At 38.5% G+C, this 19955-nt stretch overlaps 2 protein-coding genes across 4 annotated transcripts in view; one reads left to right on the top strand and one right to left on the bottom strand.

The window, feature by feature from the left end:
* Window positions 1-15712, top strand: part of fws (four way stop) — a 42092-nt gene extending 26380 nt beyond the window's left edge. Inside the window, exons 15-18 of the mRNA XM_071684340.1 lie at window positions 619-741; window positions 3682-3790; window positions 4374-4577; window positions 10004-15712. Coding sequence (XP_071540441.1) covers window positions 619-741; window positions 3682-3790; window positions 4374-4577; window positions 10004-10210 — 643 coding nt within the window. The 3' untranslated portion in view covers window positions 10211-15712. The remainder of the gene's footprint in view (window positions 1-618; window positions 742-3681; window positions 3791-4373; window positions 4578-10003) is intronic.
* jub (LIM domain-containing protein jub) overlaps window positions 14870-19955 on the bottom strand; it is a 119095-nt gene continuing 114009 nt past the window's right edge. For all 3 annotated transcript variants that reach the window (XM_071684337.1, XM_071684334.1, XM_071684333.1), the window contains one exon: window positions 14870-19217. Coding sequence is in view for 2 of the 3 variants with exons in the window: in XM_071684334.1 (XP_071540435.1) it covers window positions 19191-19217 (27 nt within the window). In the remaining variant the exon portion in view is untranslated. The remainder of the gene's footprint in view (window positions 19218-19955) is intronic.

Here is a 19955-nt window from a genome sequence, read left to right as displayed (position 1 = left end):
AAGTAATTTATGGTTACTCTTAGAAGATTCTGTGATAATTCATTTCATATTTATTGGGTTTCTGTCGGCTTGGGGGAGCCTTAAGAGATAATTTCCATGATTATTTCGTGTGTTGAAGCTTTGCATTTTGTCATATTTCAGTTTCAAAGCAAAAAGGTTTTTGGGCTAAAGAATTCCCTGAACTATTATCTTTTATTTTTTTGAGGGTAATAGACTTGCTTGAAAATCTCATTATATGGACTGTTTTTCATGCTGATTTCAAATCTGGGGTAGAAATATATGTTTGGTACTTTAATTCCTGAAAACAAATAATTGATTTTTAGTCTTTAGAAGATTCTGTGATGCCGATACAGGCATCAAAGCTGGACATACTCTTAGACATACATGATCTTTATTTTATAAGTAAGATGATTTAAAGCTTATTGGGGTTTCCAGCAGTTTCTAGTCTGCCGTCATTCTTGTAATTATGCTCATAATTTCAGTATCAGAAATCATCCTACTATCTTTGATGATGTCAGGGAGGTTTCATACATGAGTGTAGATAGAGACTGGTGGATTATTCATTCCTCATGAATATTAGAGATATGAAATAATTATACTGTTGGACAATAATTTCAGGAGTGACACAGGAGGAACTGATAATCAGTGTTCACTGTACATGAAGGAACTGCAAGGATTTATCACTAGGGTTGCAGATGATTACCTTACAATTTATCAGCCATCAAGCATCATCAAGGAGAAGTATGTATTTATCTATAAATGTGTTATTAACTGTTCTTATGGTATGGGGAGGGAGGTCTACACTCTTAAGGCCCCATAACAATGGACCACTTTTTATATTTCATTTTATTGTTCATATTCTCACTGGTAGAGTTTGTATGTGTAAGTGCATGCCTACCTACCTCTCTACTTACACACAAAATTGAGCACCTAGAACAATCACTGGCTTCATAGCAACTACAGATACTCAACACTTACACAAACATACAGTCTCTCCATATCATATATAACACTTGACAACACATAACTGATGCAGCTCATTCCCTGTAACTCAAGATTTTCCTGCGGTGAGCTCTGTATGCTAGCCCTACCATTTGGCCAAATGGTAGGAGCAGTAGATAGATGCAGTAGGTAGGAACAATTGAGCTAGAGCATTAGGTAGAAAGATTAGGTAGAAGTAGTTGGTAAGAACATTAGGCAAGAGCTTTAGGTAGAAGTACTCAGTAGGAACATTGGATTGAAGCCTCTGCATACACATTGCTAGAGTTGCCCTCTGTCAGTGGCCTGTTAAGGGTGAGGCACAAAAGGCTATAAGGTGGGTTTTGGAGTTTACTAGTAATGGAGACTCTATTGCTATGGCTACCGAGGGAGTTTTAGAAGGAACAGCCATGATAGATATAGAGAGATAGATAGACTGAAGGTATTATAGTCCCAACGATGTTGTACAGATGCGAGGCATATGTTACAGATGAGAATGTACAGAGAGGGTTTGGATTTTTTGGAAAATAAATGTTTGAAGAAAATATGTGTGAATTGGTTTGATCAAGTAGGTAATAAGAGGGTAAGGGAAGGATGCAGTAATAAGAAAAGTGTGGCTGAAAGAGCTGAAAAGGATTTGCTGAAATGATTTGGACATATGGAAAGAATGAGTGAAGTGAGGTTGACAAAGAGGATGTGTGTGTAAGAAGTGGAGGAGACCAAATTGATGGGTGAATAAGATTTTAAGTAGGTGGGGCCTGAACATGCAGGAGGGTGAAAGGTGTACATAGGACAGAGTGGTTTGGCACAATATGGTATACAGGGGTTGAAATGCTGTCACTGGACTAAACTAAGGCATGTAAAGCAGCAGGAGAAAATCATGGAAAGCTGTTTGGGGCCTGGTTGTGGATATTGGGCAGGAGTTTGGTGCATTGGAAATGACAGGTAGATAATATATGTATCCCTGGGGAGAGGGGAGAAAGAATACTTCCCACTAATTCCCTGCATGTCGTAGAAGGCAACTAAAAGGGTGAGAGCGGGGGTTGGAAATCCTCCACTCCAGTTTTTATTTTTCCAAAAGAAGGAACAGAGAATGGGGCCAAGTAAGGATTCTTCCCTCCGCACCTCATTCATCTTTTCCTAATGCTACCTTGCTAACGTGGGAAAACTTTGAATGTACATGAAAAAAAAAGGTAGGGTTGAGGGACAAGTTAATTGGGATGTAAGTTTAAATGGAGAAAAATTGGAGGAAGTGAAGTGTTTTGGATATCTGGGAAGTGGAAGTGAGTCATAGGGTGGGCAAGGGGGTGAAGGTTCTGGGAGCAATGAAGAGTGTGTGAAAGGTGAAAATGTTATCTCAAAGAGCAAAAATGGGTATATTTGAAGGAACAGTAGTTCCAACAATGTTATATGGTTTCAAGGCATAGGCTATAGATAGGGTTGTATGGAGGAGTGTAGATGTGTTGGAAATGAAATGTTTGAGGACAGTATGTGGTGTAAGGTGGTTTGATCATGTAAGTAATGAAAGGGTTAAAGAGATGTGTAGAAACATAAAGAATGTGGTTGAGAGAGCAGAAGAGGGTGTGTTGAAATGATTTGGACATATGGAAAGAATGAGTGAGGAAAGATTGACAAAGAAGATATATGTGTCAGAGGTGGGGGGAACAAGGAGAGGCAGTAGACCAAATTGGAGATGGAAGGATAAGAGTGAAAAAGATTTTGAGCGATCAGGGCCTGAACATGCCAGAGGATGAGAGGTGTGTAAGAAATAGAGTGAATTGGCACGATATGGTATACTGGGGTCAACATGCGGTCAGTAGACTGAACCAGAGCATGTGAAGTTTCTGGGGTAAACCATGGAAAGGTCTGTGGGGCCTAGGTGTGAATGGGGAGTTGTGGTTTTGGTGCATTACACATGACAGCTAGAGACTGAGTATGAGCAAGTGTGGCCTTTTTTGTCTGTTTTCCTGGCGCTACCTCAGTACTGCAGGGGGTGGCGATGTTGTGTCATGTGGGGTGGGGTGGTGCCAGGAATAGATGAAGGCAGATGAAGAAAGACCTATTCACTCATATATACATACGCGTACATATATATATATATATATATATATATATATATATATATATATATATATATATATATATATATATATATATATATATATATTCCCTGGGGATAGGGGAGAAAGAATACTTCCCACGTAGTCCCTGCGTGTCGTAGAAGGCGACTAAAAGGGAAGGGAGTGGGGGGCTGGAAATCCTCCCCTCTCGTTTTTTTTTTAATTTTCCAAAAGAAGGAACAGAGAAGAGGGCCAGGTGAGGATATTCCCTCAAAGGCCCAGTCCTCTGTTCTTAACGCTACCTCGCTATCGCGGGAAATGGCGAATAGTATGAAAAAAAAAAAAAAAAAAAAAAAAAAAAAATATATATATATATATATATATATATATATATCCTGGTGCCACCCAGCTCCACAGTAAACAGCATTGCCACCCCCTTGCATCAGCAAGATAGTGCCAGGAAACAGACGAAGATAGACCACATCCACTCACATCCATACACAAGGTGTAGTGTGTGATGCACCAAAACCATAGCTACCTTTCCACATCCAGGCCTCACAGACCTTTTCACAAATTCCTTTGTAGTTTTAGTAAAAGTGCCTTTGGCACAGCTTCTTACATCCATTTCCCTGGATTTTTCCAGGATTCAGACATTGGCAGGTCGGTGTCTAGATCTATTTGTTCGCCATGCAAGTTTGCTGCGGCCTATTGGAGATGGTGGAAAGCTGCGTCTTGCTGCTGATTTTGCTCAGGTAAAGGGTATTGCTTAGGGGACAGTACTTCCCCTCATTCAAAATCTTGTGATCAGAAAAACATAAAAATCCTGCAACATTTGTGTCCAGAATAAATTGCACTTTGTGTCTTTCTGTATCTAGGCGACCTACTTGACCTCCCATTCTACAGTAAAGTAACCCTTGCTGGACTGTTTTTCATCCAGATTCTCACTACATTTCACAAATTTATGGCAGTTAGACATCTATGCTACACATATTTGTCCTTCTGCTCTGCTTCAGCTAGTATGTATATCTGCTTTATCTTACCTTATTACCTTATTCATATAAGGTAATTGACTCGTACTCATTTTAGATGTTGTACACTGATACTCCTATATGCTTTGTTTCATTATTCTTTTCTCTTTTTTGTCATACACTTTCCCATAGATTCCTCAATCAGACCTCCACACCCATTCGTAGGAAATCCCCCTCAACTCTTACACTGCACTTATGATTTTTGTTTCATGGCATGGGTTGCACAGCAAACTGTTTCATACCTGATGAATTTACACTTTCCCCTGTTGAATGATGCAGTGTTAAATTTGCTTTGGAATGCTTCCAGATGGAATTGGCTGTCAGTCCTTTGTGTAGTCGACCTTCTGAACTTGGCAGACCTTACCGCATTGTGAGATCATTCAGACCATTGCTCTTCCAAACGGTGGAACACATCATTGCCTCCCCAAGCATTGGTGATGTTATTCCATACTCTTCAGTTCTGCACTTCCTCTTTGCCAAGGCCCCAGCAGAGTTGAGATCACCTCATCAAGTAAGTTTTTCTGATGTGAGATGTGTGCACTCAGATGTAATAGACTGCATTCCTAATTATTTTTTTTCATCATAATAATATAACCTTATAGGCCCCTTCCTTATGGGTTCCTACAGCTTCAAGGTTGCACCAAAATTAGTTGCAGGGAAATGATAGACTCCAATGATAAAAGTTCTTTGCCAAGATTTGATTCTGATGGTAATAAATCACCAAAGGTGACTTTTCTTTAACAGCAAAACTACAAGTAGACTGAGTCAGGTAATGCCATTACATTGTACATACTGTGCATGATTAAACAATTTACATGAATAATTTGACGAGTTTTGAGCTTTTTTGTTTATTAATAATAGCAGTTATACATTAGTTTCATATTAAACACTAAACTGATTTATTTTGGTCCCCCTGTAATGTAGCTAAATAAAAGATCTTCCAGTAGTAGGTATACAATCCAGCAATCCTTTTTTCATAACTTTATAAACTTACAGAAAGAATGTAACCATGTATCTTGCATGTTGTAGGTGACCTAGAGAGGTGCGAGATGGGAGCTGAAAATCCTCCCCTTCTATACTATCACTTTCTAATTAGGACAGGAGGAACTGAGCGATGATAATTTTTGTCATGTTACTCAGTATATTTTCATGCTGAAATGTCTAGGAATGATATTTTATTATAACAACTCTTTTTTTTTCTTTTTTTTGTATAAGCTGATATACAAGCAGTGGGGTTGACAAGATCTTGTTAAATTCAATGACTCCAAGACCCATTTTCTACCCATCTTTCTATTGAAAACTCACAATTCTCACCTGTCCTTTGATGGTTCTGTAATTCCACATCTTGACTCAATGAACATTTTTTTTTTTTTTTTTTTGCTTTGTCGCTGTCTCCCGCGTTTGTGAGGTAGCGCAAGGAAACAGACGAAAGAAATGGCCCAACCCACCCCCATACACATGTATATACATACGTCCACACACGCAAATATACATACCTACACAGCTTTCCATGGTTTACCCCAGACGCTTCACATGCCCCGATTCAATCCACTGACAGCACGTCAACCCTGGTATACCACATCGCTCCAATTCACTCTATTCCTTGCCCTCCTCTCACCCTCCTGCATGTTCAGGCCCCGATCACACAAAATCTTTTTCACTCCATCTTTCCACCTCCAATTTGGTCTCCCTCTTCTCCTCATTCCCTCCACCTCCGACACATATATCCTCTTGGTCAATCTTTCCTCACTCATTCTCTCCATGTGCCCAAACCATTTCAAAACACCCTCTTCTGCTCTCTCAACCACGCTCTTTTTATTTCCACACATCTCTCTTACCCTTACGTTACTTACTCGATCAAACCACCTCACACCACACATTGTCCTCAAACATCTCATTTCCAGCACATCCATCCTCCTGCGCACAACTCTATCCATAGCCCACGCTTCGCAACCATACAACATTGTTGGAACCACTATTACTTCAAAAATACCCATTTTTGCTTTCCGAGATAATGTTCTCGACTTCCACACATTCTTCAAGGCTCCCAGAATTTTCGCCCCCTCCCCCACCCTATGATCCACTTCCGCTTCCATGGTTCCATCCGCTGGCAGATCCACTCCCAGATATCTAAAACACTTTACTTCCTCCAGTTTTTCTCCATTCAAACTCACCTCCCAATTGACTTGACCCTCAACCCTACTGTACCTAATAACCTTGCTCTTATTCACATTTACTCTTAACTTTCTTCTTTCACACACTTCACCAAACTCAGTCACCAGCTTCTGCAGTTTCTCACATGAATCAGCCACCAGCGCTGTATCATCAGCGAACAACAACTGACTCACTTCCCAAGCTCTCTCATCCCCAACAGACTTCATACTTGCCCCTCTTTCCAAAACTCTTGCATTCACCTCCCTAACAACCCCATCCATAAACAAATTAAACAACCATGGAGACATCACACACCCCTGCCGCAAACCTACATTCACTGAGAACCAATCACTTTCCTCTCTTCCTACGCGTACACATGCCTTACATCCTCGATAAAAACTTTTCACTGCTTCTAACAACTTGCCTCCCACACCATATATTCTTAATACCTTCCACAGAGCATCTCTATCAGCTCTATCATATGCCTTCTCCAGATCCATAAATGCTACATACAAATCCATTTGCTTTTCTAAGTATTTCTCACATACATTCTTCAAAGCAAACACCTGAACATATGTGGTATTATTGTAACATCCACTATTTCCTGGAAACCCTACATTACAGGAATAGCTGTTTACCTTTAAGAAACTGGGTGTCCTGTTTAGATGTTGAAACCTCTTGTCTTCTGAGCAGTTGCTCCATTTATACAAGGGATTGATTCGTCCTTGTACGGAGTACTGCTTTCACATTTGTGGTGGTTCTAGCTCTATGTCTTTACTTGAAAGAGATGTCGAAAGCGGTCCGAAGTATCAACTTTCTAGGCTAACTTCCAAAATTGACCCTCTTGCCACAGTGTTGGTTCACTTTCCCTCTCTATTAGTATTAATTTGGTTTTTGTTCCTGAGAGCTGGCTGCTTGAGTGCCCCCACCACTAGCTAGACCACGAAATACTTGCCGAGCTGCTGCTTCACATGATTATTGTGTGGTCATCAGCAACTTAGGGATGGACCATTTTGACAACTGCTTCTTTCCTAATGCTTTGAAGCTTTGGAACTCTCTACCTTCTCCTGTCTTTCCTAATAACTATGACCTGACACATTTCAAGTCAAATCTTTCACGTCCTCAAAAATTTGTTAATACTTTCACGTCTTTTCTTTTTTTGCTTCATAATTCTCTATTTCAAGTAAGGCCCGGCCTTGATGTGGACTTTTGTCCATGACTTAAGCCTTCAACATAAAAAAAAGGAAGAACTTTAACCATGCTGAGTTGTTAGACAGACAATTCTAAAGCTAGTCAGACTAAAGCACAGCCTTCATCATCATAACAAATGAGTAGTACCCTTCTCTTTTGTGAAGCCACACCAACCGTAAGTTCTCTTCTTCACTGCTTACCTGTTCTTGAAAATTTCATATGTATAGACTTTTAGTATATCACTTTTTAACATAAATGAGAAGTGGCTTTGTATCAATTTATAAGACTTTTAGTGTATCACTTTTAAACATAAATGAGAAGCAATTTATATATGTTATAAACCGAGATCGTAGCTTGTACCAAATTCTCGGAAATATATTTATTTATTTATTTTGCTTTGTCACTGTCTCCCGCGTTCGCGAGGTAGCGCAAGGAAACAGACGAAAGAAATGGCCCAACCCACCCCCATACACAATGTATACACACACACGTCCACACACGCAAATATACATACCTATACATCTCAATGTACACATATATATACATACACAGACACATACATATATACCCATGCACACAATTCACACTGTCTGCCCCCATTCACTCCCATCGCCACCTCGCCACACATGGAATACCTTCCCCCTCCCCCCTCATGTGTGTGAGGTAGCACTAGGAAAAGACAAAAAAGGCCCCATTTGTTCACACTCAGTCTCTAGCTGCCACGCAGTAATGCCCGAAACCACAGCTCCCTTTCCACATCCTGGCCCCACACAACTTTCCATGGTTTACCCCAGATGCTTCACATGCCCTGATTCAATCCACTGACAGCACGTCAACCCCGGTATACCACATCGATCCAGTTCACTCTATTCCTTGCCCTCCTTTCACCCTCCTGCATGTTCAGGCCCCGATCACACAAAATCTTTTTCACTCCATCTTTCCACCTCCAATTTGGTCTCCCACTTCTCCTCGTTCCCTCCACCTCCGACACATACATCCTCTTAGTCAATCTTTTCTCACTCATTCTCTCCATGTGCCCAAACCATTTCAAAACACCCTCTTCTGCTCTCTCAGCCACGCTCTTTTTATTTCCACACATCTCTCGTACCCTTACATTACTTACTTGATCAAACCACCTCACACCACACATTGTCCTCAAACATCTCATTTCCAGCACATCCACCCTCCTGCGCACAACTCTATCCATAGCCCACGCCTCGCGACCATACAACATTGTTGGAACCACTATTCCTTCAAACGTACCCATTTTTGCTTTCCGAGATAATGTTCTCGACTTCCACACATTCTTCAACGCTCCCAGGATTTTCGCCCCCTCCCCCACCCTATGATTCACTTCTGCTTCCATGGTTCCATCCTCTGCCAGATCCACTCCCAGATATCTAAAACACTTTACTTCCTCCAGTTTTTCTCCATTCAAACTTACCTCCCAATTGACTTGACCCTCAACCCTACTGTACCTAATAACCTTGCTATTATTCACATTTACTCTTAACTTTCTTCTTTCACACACTTTACCAAACTCAGTCATCAGCTTCTGCAGTTTCTCACATGAATCAGCCACCAGCGCTGTGTCATCAGCGAACAACAACTGACTCACTTCCCAAGCTCTCTCATCCACAACAGACTTCATACTTGCCCCTCTTTCCAAAACTCTTGCATTCACCTCCCTAACAATCCCATCCATAAACAAATTAAACAACCATGGAGACATCACACACCCCTGCCGCAAACCTACATTCACTGAGAACCAATCACTTTCCTCTCTTCCTACACGTACACATGCCTTACATCCTCGATAAAAACTTTTCACTGCTTCTAACAACTTGCCTCCCACACCATATATTCTTAATACCTTCCACAGAGCATCTCTATCAACTCTGTCATATGCCTTCTCCAGATCCATAAATGCTACATACAAATCCATTTGCTTTTCTAAGTATTTCACACATACATTCTTCAAAGCAAACACCTGATCCACACATCCTCTACCACTTCTGAAACCACACTGCTCTTCCCCAATCTGATGCTCTGTACATGCCTTCACCCTCTCAATCAATACCCTCCCATATAATTTACCAGGAATACTCAACAAACTTATACTTTATTATTATATTTAAATATATTTGTCATTATGATTGAACTGGATAAGTAGCAGCATTAGCAGCAGTGGTGCTACAGGGTCCTTTACAATGTGAATTTGAATTTTATTTTACTTAGCATAGTTCTGTTTAGATAAGAAATATATTTTTACTTAGGATGTCACCATGTCAGATCATTATCCCTGAATAAAGTTTTGCATGTTTGCTGCTTGTGTCGTTCTGGCATTTTGGTTTTTGTTCCCAGACCTTAAAAGTGCTGAAGACTGCTTTAGTTAGCACCAGTATCTCCTGAAGGCTGCAACTTTTTGGTCAGGTTGTTTGTTGTGAGATGAAGGGGGTTATTCAGTATATGTATGAAGTTGTAGTTACACTCATAGTATTAGCTGTGTAATAATCTCTAGTTGTGTGGCTTTGAATTCTCAAACTTTTATTTTTATTTTGCAAATCTTTTAAACAAATAGTTTTCTTTCAGACTGCTGGTTGGTCAGTGAGTCGTTACAGCAACTGGTTGGATGAACACCAGGATGAAAGAGAGCGACTTCAGCTTGTCAGAGGAGCTCTTGAAGCTTATGTTGCCATTGTCAGGTCTCGTCATCTTACACAGTTTGCTTCTGTGTATCCTGTTATGCTTAAACTCTTAGAAAAAGGAATGGCTGCCCACGGAATAACAACATCATAGTTTCACAAGATTTGGCTTTTTTAAGCCAGTGTAGCATTTTGAGTAATGTGTGTACTAACATTCCTATATTAAGGTTAAAACTTTTCTGCCTTATGCATTAGTAATCTTTGTTAGTGATTTCAAGTTATGCATAAATAGGATGCACTAGTGCCTTGGTCTTAAAATGATAGCCCCAACCCTTCCACTTTGTCCTCCACCTTTTGGACATCATACTGAGTAAGCTGAAAGAGCTGAGATGATTTCATCAGTGAGGGCACTGTATAGTTAATGTACCATAGTACTCTGTACAGTATAGTGGAAATGTTAATGTGAGAGGGTAGGGGAGTTGCTTAATCAATAGAAGTTAGTGAAATGAAGTACCTATGAACTTTGGAAAAAGTGAGGCAGCAGTTGTTATATACATAGGTATGAAGGATGGAAGGAAAAGGATATAAGTGCAAGGGGCTTGTAGCAAGAAAAAAGACAAAAAGGGCAATTATGAGGCTGAAGGTAGGAAAGGCACCTGGAGTGGATGGGATTACAGTTGGAATGCTGTAGTATAGAGGAGAAAGTGTGATAATGTGGATGCATTTGATATGTAATTTTGCATGGAAACAGAAGGTTGTGTGTGAGGATTGGGTGAAAGCTAGTAATGTTTCTTTATTCTTAGGAAAACGTGCTAAGGATGGATGCAGCAATTATAGGGGAATATGACTGTTCAGTAATCCAGGAAAAGTGTATGCAAGATTGTTGATTGATAGAGTGATGGAAGTAACTGAATGCAGAACAAGTGAGGAGCAAGGGGGTTTGTAGGAAAGGTAGGGGGATGTGTGGATCAGATTTTTGTGGTTAAAATGACTAGAAAAGTATGTAGCAAAAGTAAGAAGTAGAAAGCAGCTTTTCTGGATCTGGAGGAAATTTGAAATGCTTTATGGTATGTTAAGGATATATGGGGTAGGGACACAACTCTAGAATGGAGTGAAAGCCTTTTGTAGAGTAGTAAATGCATGTGTGAGTGGATGGGGAGTTGAGCAAAGGTTTCAGTACATATGTAGGTGTGAGGCAGGGCTGTGTTATGTCACCAAGGCTTTTTAACAAATATATGGATGAAAGCAAAACTTAGGAGAGGGGGTGACCAGGAGTGTGACAGTGAGGTATAGTGGTTAGTGACAAGCCTATTGCAGAAGGTTGTGTCTTTCAAGATGTGTGTAAATGATGGCGATTGATGGTAAATACAGGTAAAAGTAAAGTTATGGTGTTTAAAAGGAAATAGAGTAAAAGTATAGGTTTTACAAAACCTGATAGTGAAAGAAGAAAATGTACTAAACCATGTTATAGATATGGGGGAGAAAGTCTGGAAGAGGTGGAAAGGAAAGTCTGGAAGAGAAGGAAAGGTTAAGTATTTAAGACCTATCTTGGGTAAGTATGGTGATATGGAAGGAGAGATAAGGGAGAAAGCAGTACCTGGTAGAAGAGCCACTAGGGCCTTTAATGCAATAATGAAGGGCATAGGTGCAGGTTGATTGGTTGGTAAGGATTTTCAGTGTATGTATGGCTTATGATAAGGTGCCTGGGGATTGGCAGAATGCAAGTATATTGCTGTTGTATAAAGGCAAGTATACTTAGTAAGTTGTAATGGAAGGTATTATTGATTGAGAGGATGAAGGCATGTACAGAACATTAGATTGGAGAGAAGCAATTTGGTTTCAGAAGTGGTGTAGGATATGTAGATCAGGTGTTGCGTTAAAGAATATGAGAAATACCTAGCAAAACAGATGGATTTGTATGTGGCATTTATGGGAAGAAGGCATACAATAGGGTTGATTGAGATGTTTTGTGGGTCTTAAGAATGTACAACGCGGGAAGTAAGCTGCTAGAAGCGGAGAAGTTTTTATCGAGGGTGTAAGGCATGTGTACGAATAGGAAGAGAGGAGAGTTATGGTTCAAAGTGAAGGTTGGTCTGCAGCAGGTGTGTGATGTCACCCTGGTTATTTAATTTGTTTGTGAATAGGTTGGTGAGGGAAGTAAATGCAAGTTTTGGAGAGAGGGGTGTGTATGCCATTGGTGGGGGATGAGAGGGCCTGGGAAGTGTCAGTTGTTTGCTGATGATACAGCACTGGTGGTAGATTCAAGTGAGAAGCTGCAGAAGTTGGTGACTGAGTTTGGAAGATTGTGTGAAAGGAAAGTTGAGAATGAATGTGAATAAAAGCAAGGTTGTTAGGTTCAGCAGGGTTGAGGGACTAGTTAGTTTGGGTGTGAGTTTGAATGGAGAAAAATTGGAGGAAGTGAAGTGTTTTATTAGATATCTGGGAGTGGGCATGGCAGTGAATAGAAATATGGAAATGTGAGTCATAGGGTGGATGAGGGGGTGAAGGTTCTGGGAGCACTGAAGAATGTATGGAAAGAAAGAATGTTATCTGGGAGAGCAAAAATGAGTATGAAGGAATGGTATCCACCTTTCTATCTCTCTTTACTTCTGAAGCCTGTTTCCAACTGGAACACACTCATGGGGGTGGCCACAGCAATAGTCTCCATAACTAGTGAACTCCAGTGCTGCTTCTTAGCATTTAGTACTTCATCCTTAACAGGCCACTGGCAGAGGGCAACTCTGGCAGTGTTTGCAGAAGCTCCTGTCTAATGTTCCTATTGACTACTTCTGCCTAATGTTCCTGCTTAATGTTCATACCTACTACTTCTACATAATGCTCCTGCTTATTTATTCCTGCCAACTACTACCTATTGCTTCTACCATTTTGCCAAAGGCAGGGCTATTGCATAGTGCTCACTGCAGGAAAATCTTAGAGTTATGAAGAATGAGTTGTGTGAGTTAATTGTTAAGTATGACAAGGAGAGATTGTATGCTTGTGGACAAAATGCCAGTTGTCCATATGTGGGTGAGGCAGAAAATAAAGACAATATTACATGGATTCGAGGTTTGGTCAATAGATAGGATGATGTGGAGAGGGTGGATGTGTTAGAAATGAAGTGCTTGAGGACAATATGTGGTGTGAGATGGTTTGATCAAGTTTGTAATCAAGGGGAAAGAGAAATGTATGGTAGTAAAGTGGTTGAGAGAGCAGAAGAGGGTGTGCTGGAATAGTTTGGACAAATGGAGAGGAAGAGGGAGGAAATGTTGACAAAGAGAATATTTTTCAGATGTGGATGGAACAAGGAAAACTGGGAGACCAAATTAAAGATGGAAGGATGGAGTGAAAAAGATTTTGAGCAATTGGGGCCTAAACATGTAGGAAGGTGAAAGGCATGCACAGAATAGAATGAATCGGAACGATATAGTATACTGGGGTTGACATGCTGTCAGTTGACTAAACCAGATCATGCAAAGTGTGCTGAGTGAACCATGGAGAGGTCTGTGGGGCCTGGATGGATAGGAAGCCATGGTTTCAGCACATTACATATTGACAGTTCAACTATGGATGTGTGCAGATGTGGCCTTTCTTCATATGTTCTCTGGTACTACCTCACTGACACAGGGGACAGAATGCATATGTATCATTTTTTCCTTCCATTTGTGCTGTTTTCTGTGGGGCAGATGATGTTGGGAATTGATGACAGTGAACAAGTACGAATATGTTTATGTATGTATACGCATATTTTTTCTTTTTAAGACTTGATTGTTGTTTCCCATGTCAGTTAGGTAGCGCCAGGAAACAGACGAAGAATGGCCATCCACTCATATATATAAATAAACACCCATACACACATATACATATCAACATGTACATACACATACATATATACACGTACAAATTCATACGTGCTTGCCTTCATTTATTCCTGGCACTACCCTGCCCCATAGGAAACAGCATTGCTACCCCTGCTTCAGCGAGGTAGTGCCAGAAAAACAAAAAAGGCCACATTCATTCCCACTGAATCTCTAGCTGTCATGTGTAATGCACCAAAACCACAACTCCCAATCCACATCCAGGCCCCACAGACCTTTCCATGGTTTACCCCAGACATTTCACATGCCCTGATGCAGTCCATTGACAGCACGTTGACCCCAGTATACCACATTGTCCCAATTCACTCTGTTCCTTGCTCGCCTCTCACCCTCCTGAATGTTCAGGCCCCAATCACTCAAAATCTTTTTCACTCCATCCTTCCAGCTTCTCCTTGTTCCCTCCACCTCTGACATATATATCTTCTTTGTCAATCTTTCCTTACTCATCCCCATATGCCCTAACCATTTCAACACACCCTCTTCTGCTCTCTCAACCACACTTTATTTCCACACATTTTTGTAAGGGGATGGATTGGGAATGGAATGGAGGATAACCAAGTGGGGATGCCCAATTTTCAGGGTTATGACTTAACTACACATGGAGAGTTGCTTCTAAATGAATGTGTTGGGGGTAGTTTGATTTACCTATATTTTTTTGGAGATTGGTAGAGACATTAAGTAGGAGCTTCTGAAAAGAGTATGCTAGAATTGCCTTTGCCAGTGGCCTGTTATGGGTGAAGCAATAAAGGCTACAAAAGGGCATTGTAGTTCACCAGTTATGGAGGCTCTTTTGCCATGGCCATTCCCTTCAGGGAGTTCCTAAAGGGAATATGAACTTCAGATATAGACAGAACAGGATAATGAAGCATGAAGACTTTTGTATCCAGTTGAATTAAGAAAAGTATAAATTTTTTTTTGTTGGGTATAAAACATACCTCCTTTCATATTCATTTATTGAAATGATGACCTTTTGGATCACGGTATATACATAATGGCCAACCTAAGGTCATACATGGTGGACACAGTTATTTGTGCTTAAATATCACAAACTGCCAGAACCTCTCCTTTTTGGCATAGTAACATTTGCCACCTTTAACTTAGCGGCTCGTACACAGCCTTGACAATGTCACAGAGCGTTAATATACATGTACCTTCCTGTTTTCCACAACCATTGAATCTTATCACAGAACAGAGTAGTCTCACAGATGAGTAATACAAGAAACCATTATGAAAATTACTAATGGCTTAAAAATGTGTAAATATTACTACACCAAAATTATGATGACTCTGGCACACTTATGAGATAAAATAATTAACCGCTATCCTTCAGCTTCTTGCAATTTAAGTAGACGAGTTACAATCAAAGATGGGTGGCATACCACCATATTAAAATGAAAAAAAAAGAAAAAAATGCTGTTAAGCATTACATCTTTTTATAAATATTTAAAATGTTGAATTCTTTGCTGGGAAGACAGTTGTAAAAAAAAACTGTCTCTAGACGTAACATCTGGAAACAAATTTATCTGCATGTTATACAAAAGAAACTAAATCAACATTAATCAACTGGTCATGGAAGACACAGGCTAATGTTTTACATGAACATAAAAAAAGTTACAAACTAAATTTTATGTCTGAACTTGTTACACTAATATGAAAGACTGAAAATATAAAATCTTAAAGAATACAAGACAACTTCTTTAAGCAAAAGAGACCTTCCCACTCAACAAAACTTGTATATATTTATATATATCTATGTGTGTATTAAAAAATTATTTGACTAATATAGCCTTTAATCCTATTCTTCCATTCACAAAAACTCCTGAGATGTGAAAATGCCCTTCCTAGAGACACTTATCAAAACTTTTAAGTCATTTTAGTTGTCTCATTAATACGGCTCCTAACTTCAGCTCTGAAATTCACAAATATTTTTTTGTAACACCAAAACAAATTATTCCCCAAGTTAAAGCCTTCGTACAAAATTTAGATATATTATGTTAGGTAACACTACAGAGTATAAATGAGACAACCACTACTCCAGAGATATATCTTGGGTAGATATTGTTACAAGAAATGATAATAATAATAATTTTTCTATATATATATGCTAGCCTTTTCCCGACTCATTGAGGTAGTGCCAGGAGCACACTAGGCCGTTCAGGAAAAAAAACATATCAAAATAATGAAAATAAGTAATTGACAGTAATAAATACTATGTAGTTAATTAACCCTAGTAGAAGGATAAGTCACAACAGCAAATATAATTTGACCAAATTCTCGCAAAGGAGACAGCAGCTTTAAATTGTGAAAAGCATTTCCCAGAACAAGAATAAAATGATAATCATAGTCACTGAATGGTTATAGCTAGCTCAACAGCTGTTCTTTTTTCATACAAATCATTTTCTGTATATTTCTACACACCGAATTTGATTTTGATATTTGTTTAGTAGTGGCAAGGAGAAATGCCAGTGACCATCATACACTCAACTAACTGTCAGGTATTTTTTTTTTGGGGGGGGGGATAAAAAGGATACCCCATTATATGGATTATATGGATATTTTACATTGAAGAAGGACATATAATAAACTTTCTTTTCCTGATTCAGAATGAGATCCCATATAGGTAAATAGCAGCACCATTCAAGAACATTATTATAAAAGTCCTCAATATCAAAAGATAAGAGAATACTACAGCACTTGCAGAGTCCAGTAACACAAATATTTTTATTATATGGTAGGTTACAGATAAATTAACATTGGCAATGCCATGTAGTAATGCTCATTTCTACAGAGAGAAGTGCTATCTTTCCACTGAGGTGCTATCATCAATGAGGGAATGGTTGCCAAGTCCAAATACTTTGAAAGGCCACTGCCAGTTCTATATCTAATATACCATCAGTAAATGCCAACTTAATTCAGCACCTACTTATATTACCTCAACTTTTGGTACCAACTGACCATTATTTGGAGTGATGAAAATAATGTGATGAACAATTATATGCCATCAAGCCAAATTCACTTTCCAGCTGGTCTGCCACCCAAAACACGTCTCCTTGGTCATTTTAGGTGTTTCTTTGAGACTTCCACTATTTAGAAGCAATGCTGAAGTGTAAATATATGCATAAATAAATGTAAAAAATATAATATGTAAATAGAAACCAGAAACAGTGGTCATTTAGTGAATCTGCATCACGTCTCACTCATGCACACTGCTCTACCTTTACCCTACATCGCCTCTGTTTAGTAAATTTGTTGACTTCTGCATTATTTCACAGCCACATAAATTATGTAGCTCACTTATTTGAACATACACTTTACATTTACATATAATTTTTTTTCATAAATAGTGATGTATAAACTGAATTTACACCTCTCCACTAATCCAACCTCCTGCCCACCAACACTGCAACAGCACAATCAATGCATTACCTTTTGTGCTATAACACAGCCATAGGAGTTATGTTAGCTCACTCGTTTGTGCATATCCTTTACTTCTGATGGATTTCTCTGATTTTATAAAGGGAAACAAAATTTTAAAATATTTTTTTTGTCCAAATCATAACTGCAGATCACCAGCTTTATATGATTTAGTAAAAAAGGAAAATAATATAAAGTACAAGATTCATCATCCACACAATGGCAAACTTTTCTAAAACAAATTTCAATTAAACAGCCATAATTTTCATTTTGGAAATGGATAGTTGGAATAAGTAAACCTGACCGTACTGTTAGAGAGTCTTTTTCCAATCCTCAAATACAATTTACACAATCAATTAAGTACTTACTATTTACTGTAACATAACATACAGCCCACAGTTTAATTTTCTCCCTCTCAAAAGTTAAGTGAAAGCTAACGGTTACCACCCCACAATATAATGGCTATTTATAGCACCATACAATACCTGTGTTCCCAAATGTATATGAAGAAGAAAGCTGCACCAAAATGCCTGAGGAAAATTCACTGGTGTTTCTCCTGCAATTCATAAACTTATTATATCACTTCTGTTTCCACAGTTGGGTGTAATTTACATGAATTACATTTTTTTCATTATTGAGTATATAATCAAATGAAGCAGCAAAATTATTAAATTCATCCATATCTATAAACTATAAATATGAGAAAAGGAATAGAATTACATGAAGTTATTTATGAGGAATATGGGATTACAAGCAACAGCAATGCACTATATGCTTCAATACAAAGTTGTATATTTGATAACTTTAATGAAGGCATATCAAATGCAAGGTTTATGGATTTTTCTAAATTATAAGAAATGTTTGTCCAATGAAATATGATGGGCATACCAGAGGCAAATGAACTAAAAAAAAAAAGGAATTTGTATTAATATTCCTCCATAAAAACAGTACTGGTATTTCATCCAGAGAACACAAATACAGCATCAATTAAATCAAATGCAAATGGTGGGTACTTATCTTACTGCTAGTTTCCAGGAACAATGTCTACCCAATTTCCCCAGATCAGCTATACTAGAAAAAATTACCATTCTTATGCAGCCACAACCACACACATCCTGTACACATACATACAAACACAATGCGGAAACACTACAAAACCTCATAATACTATATGAAATCACAGCAAAGAGAGGTTAAAATTATTTCCGCTAACTTTGTTTTGCAGCCATATAAAGCAAATACTTGGAAGTGACTAAATGAATTCACATTCTTATGACAAGTAAATAATAAAAGAATACAACACAGTCAGGACCAAGTTTTTTTTTGAAGAAAACAGACATCAATCAAGCAATGGCATACACACAGAAACACTAGGAACAAAAACTGGAATTTCATAGTAAAGAATTCCACACTTCAATGTAAAATCTGGTTGTGCTCAAATGCTGCAGCTTACACCTAGTTACCTTCTTCACCATCATTACTGAAACAATGAATTATTATCTTTCAATAGAGAGACAATGGAAACCTTTGTATAAAATAATGACAAAATAATAGAAATCATATACAAGCCTATAGGTACTGACTCATGAAGCAAAATACAGTTTGTGTTTGAGTTCTGGAAAATTGTGTAAATACAAAAGAAAAAATTATCTAACAAGTTTTATCACAATTCATTGAATAAATAAGTTTCAAGTAATGTATAATATAGAAACATTTTATTAAAAATCTTGTTTATGCTTTATTAAGTTTTCACATTAAAAACACATAAGGATCCCTTACGAAGGATAAGGATCCTTCGTTTTAGTTTCCTCTTTGAAAAGACTGTGGGTACACTTCACTCTTGATTTATTCTACATAGGTGGCACCAACATCCTGAAATAAAAGGGGTTTTCAGTTCATATGAACTTGGTTTTATCACTGCATAAAACATACATACCTGTTTGCCATTTCCCATGTTAGCAAGATAATGCCAGAAAAAGACAAGGCCTGTGTGTGGGCTCTGGCTGTGAATAGAAGACTATATGGTTTTGATGCATTACCTGTGACAGCTAGAGAATGTATGTGTGCATATAAGGCATTTCTTTGGTCCTAGCACTACCTCACTAATGCAGGAAACAGTAAACAGGTACAAAAATATATACTAGTACATATATATATACACATGTATACAAATGTAAATATTCATGCTTCTTCACTGTGCAGATACCTTTTACAGCTTGGTGGACTGGGGATGAACCTTCCAAAGAATGGGTGAACAGGAATCAACTAAAACTTCAAGTTTAGTAAAAAGGTACTTTACAAACTCACCTATTTCATCTTTTCTATTTCATATACAGTATCAGCCAATGCTATGGATACTGACTGTTCCAATACAAGCATATGAATAACAAAAGTGTGATACATGAAATACAGATAACCAAGTACCTATTGTATTATATCCCTTATCTAGGCAAATCTTTCTGTCTGAGAGAATATCAACCTATGAAAGTGGGAAACAAGGTAAAGTATGTTACCTTTAAATATCTATGAGCTTATATATAAAATACCTACATTTATTTATTGTACCCAAGGGGTGAATGAGAGTATACAGAGAAAACTATAAAATAAGAA

Source organism: Panulirus ornatus, chromosome 38, assembly GCF_036320965.1.
Source record: "Panulirus ornatus isolate Po-2019 chromosome 38, ASM3632096v1, whole genome shotgun sequence".
Taxonomy (NCBI): Eukaryota; Metazoa; Arthropoda; class Malacostraca; order Decapoda; family Palinuridae; genus Panulirus; species Panulirus ornatus.
Note: the sequence above shows the minus strand (reverse complement) of the source record. Positions and strands in the feature narration are given on the sequence as shown.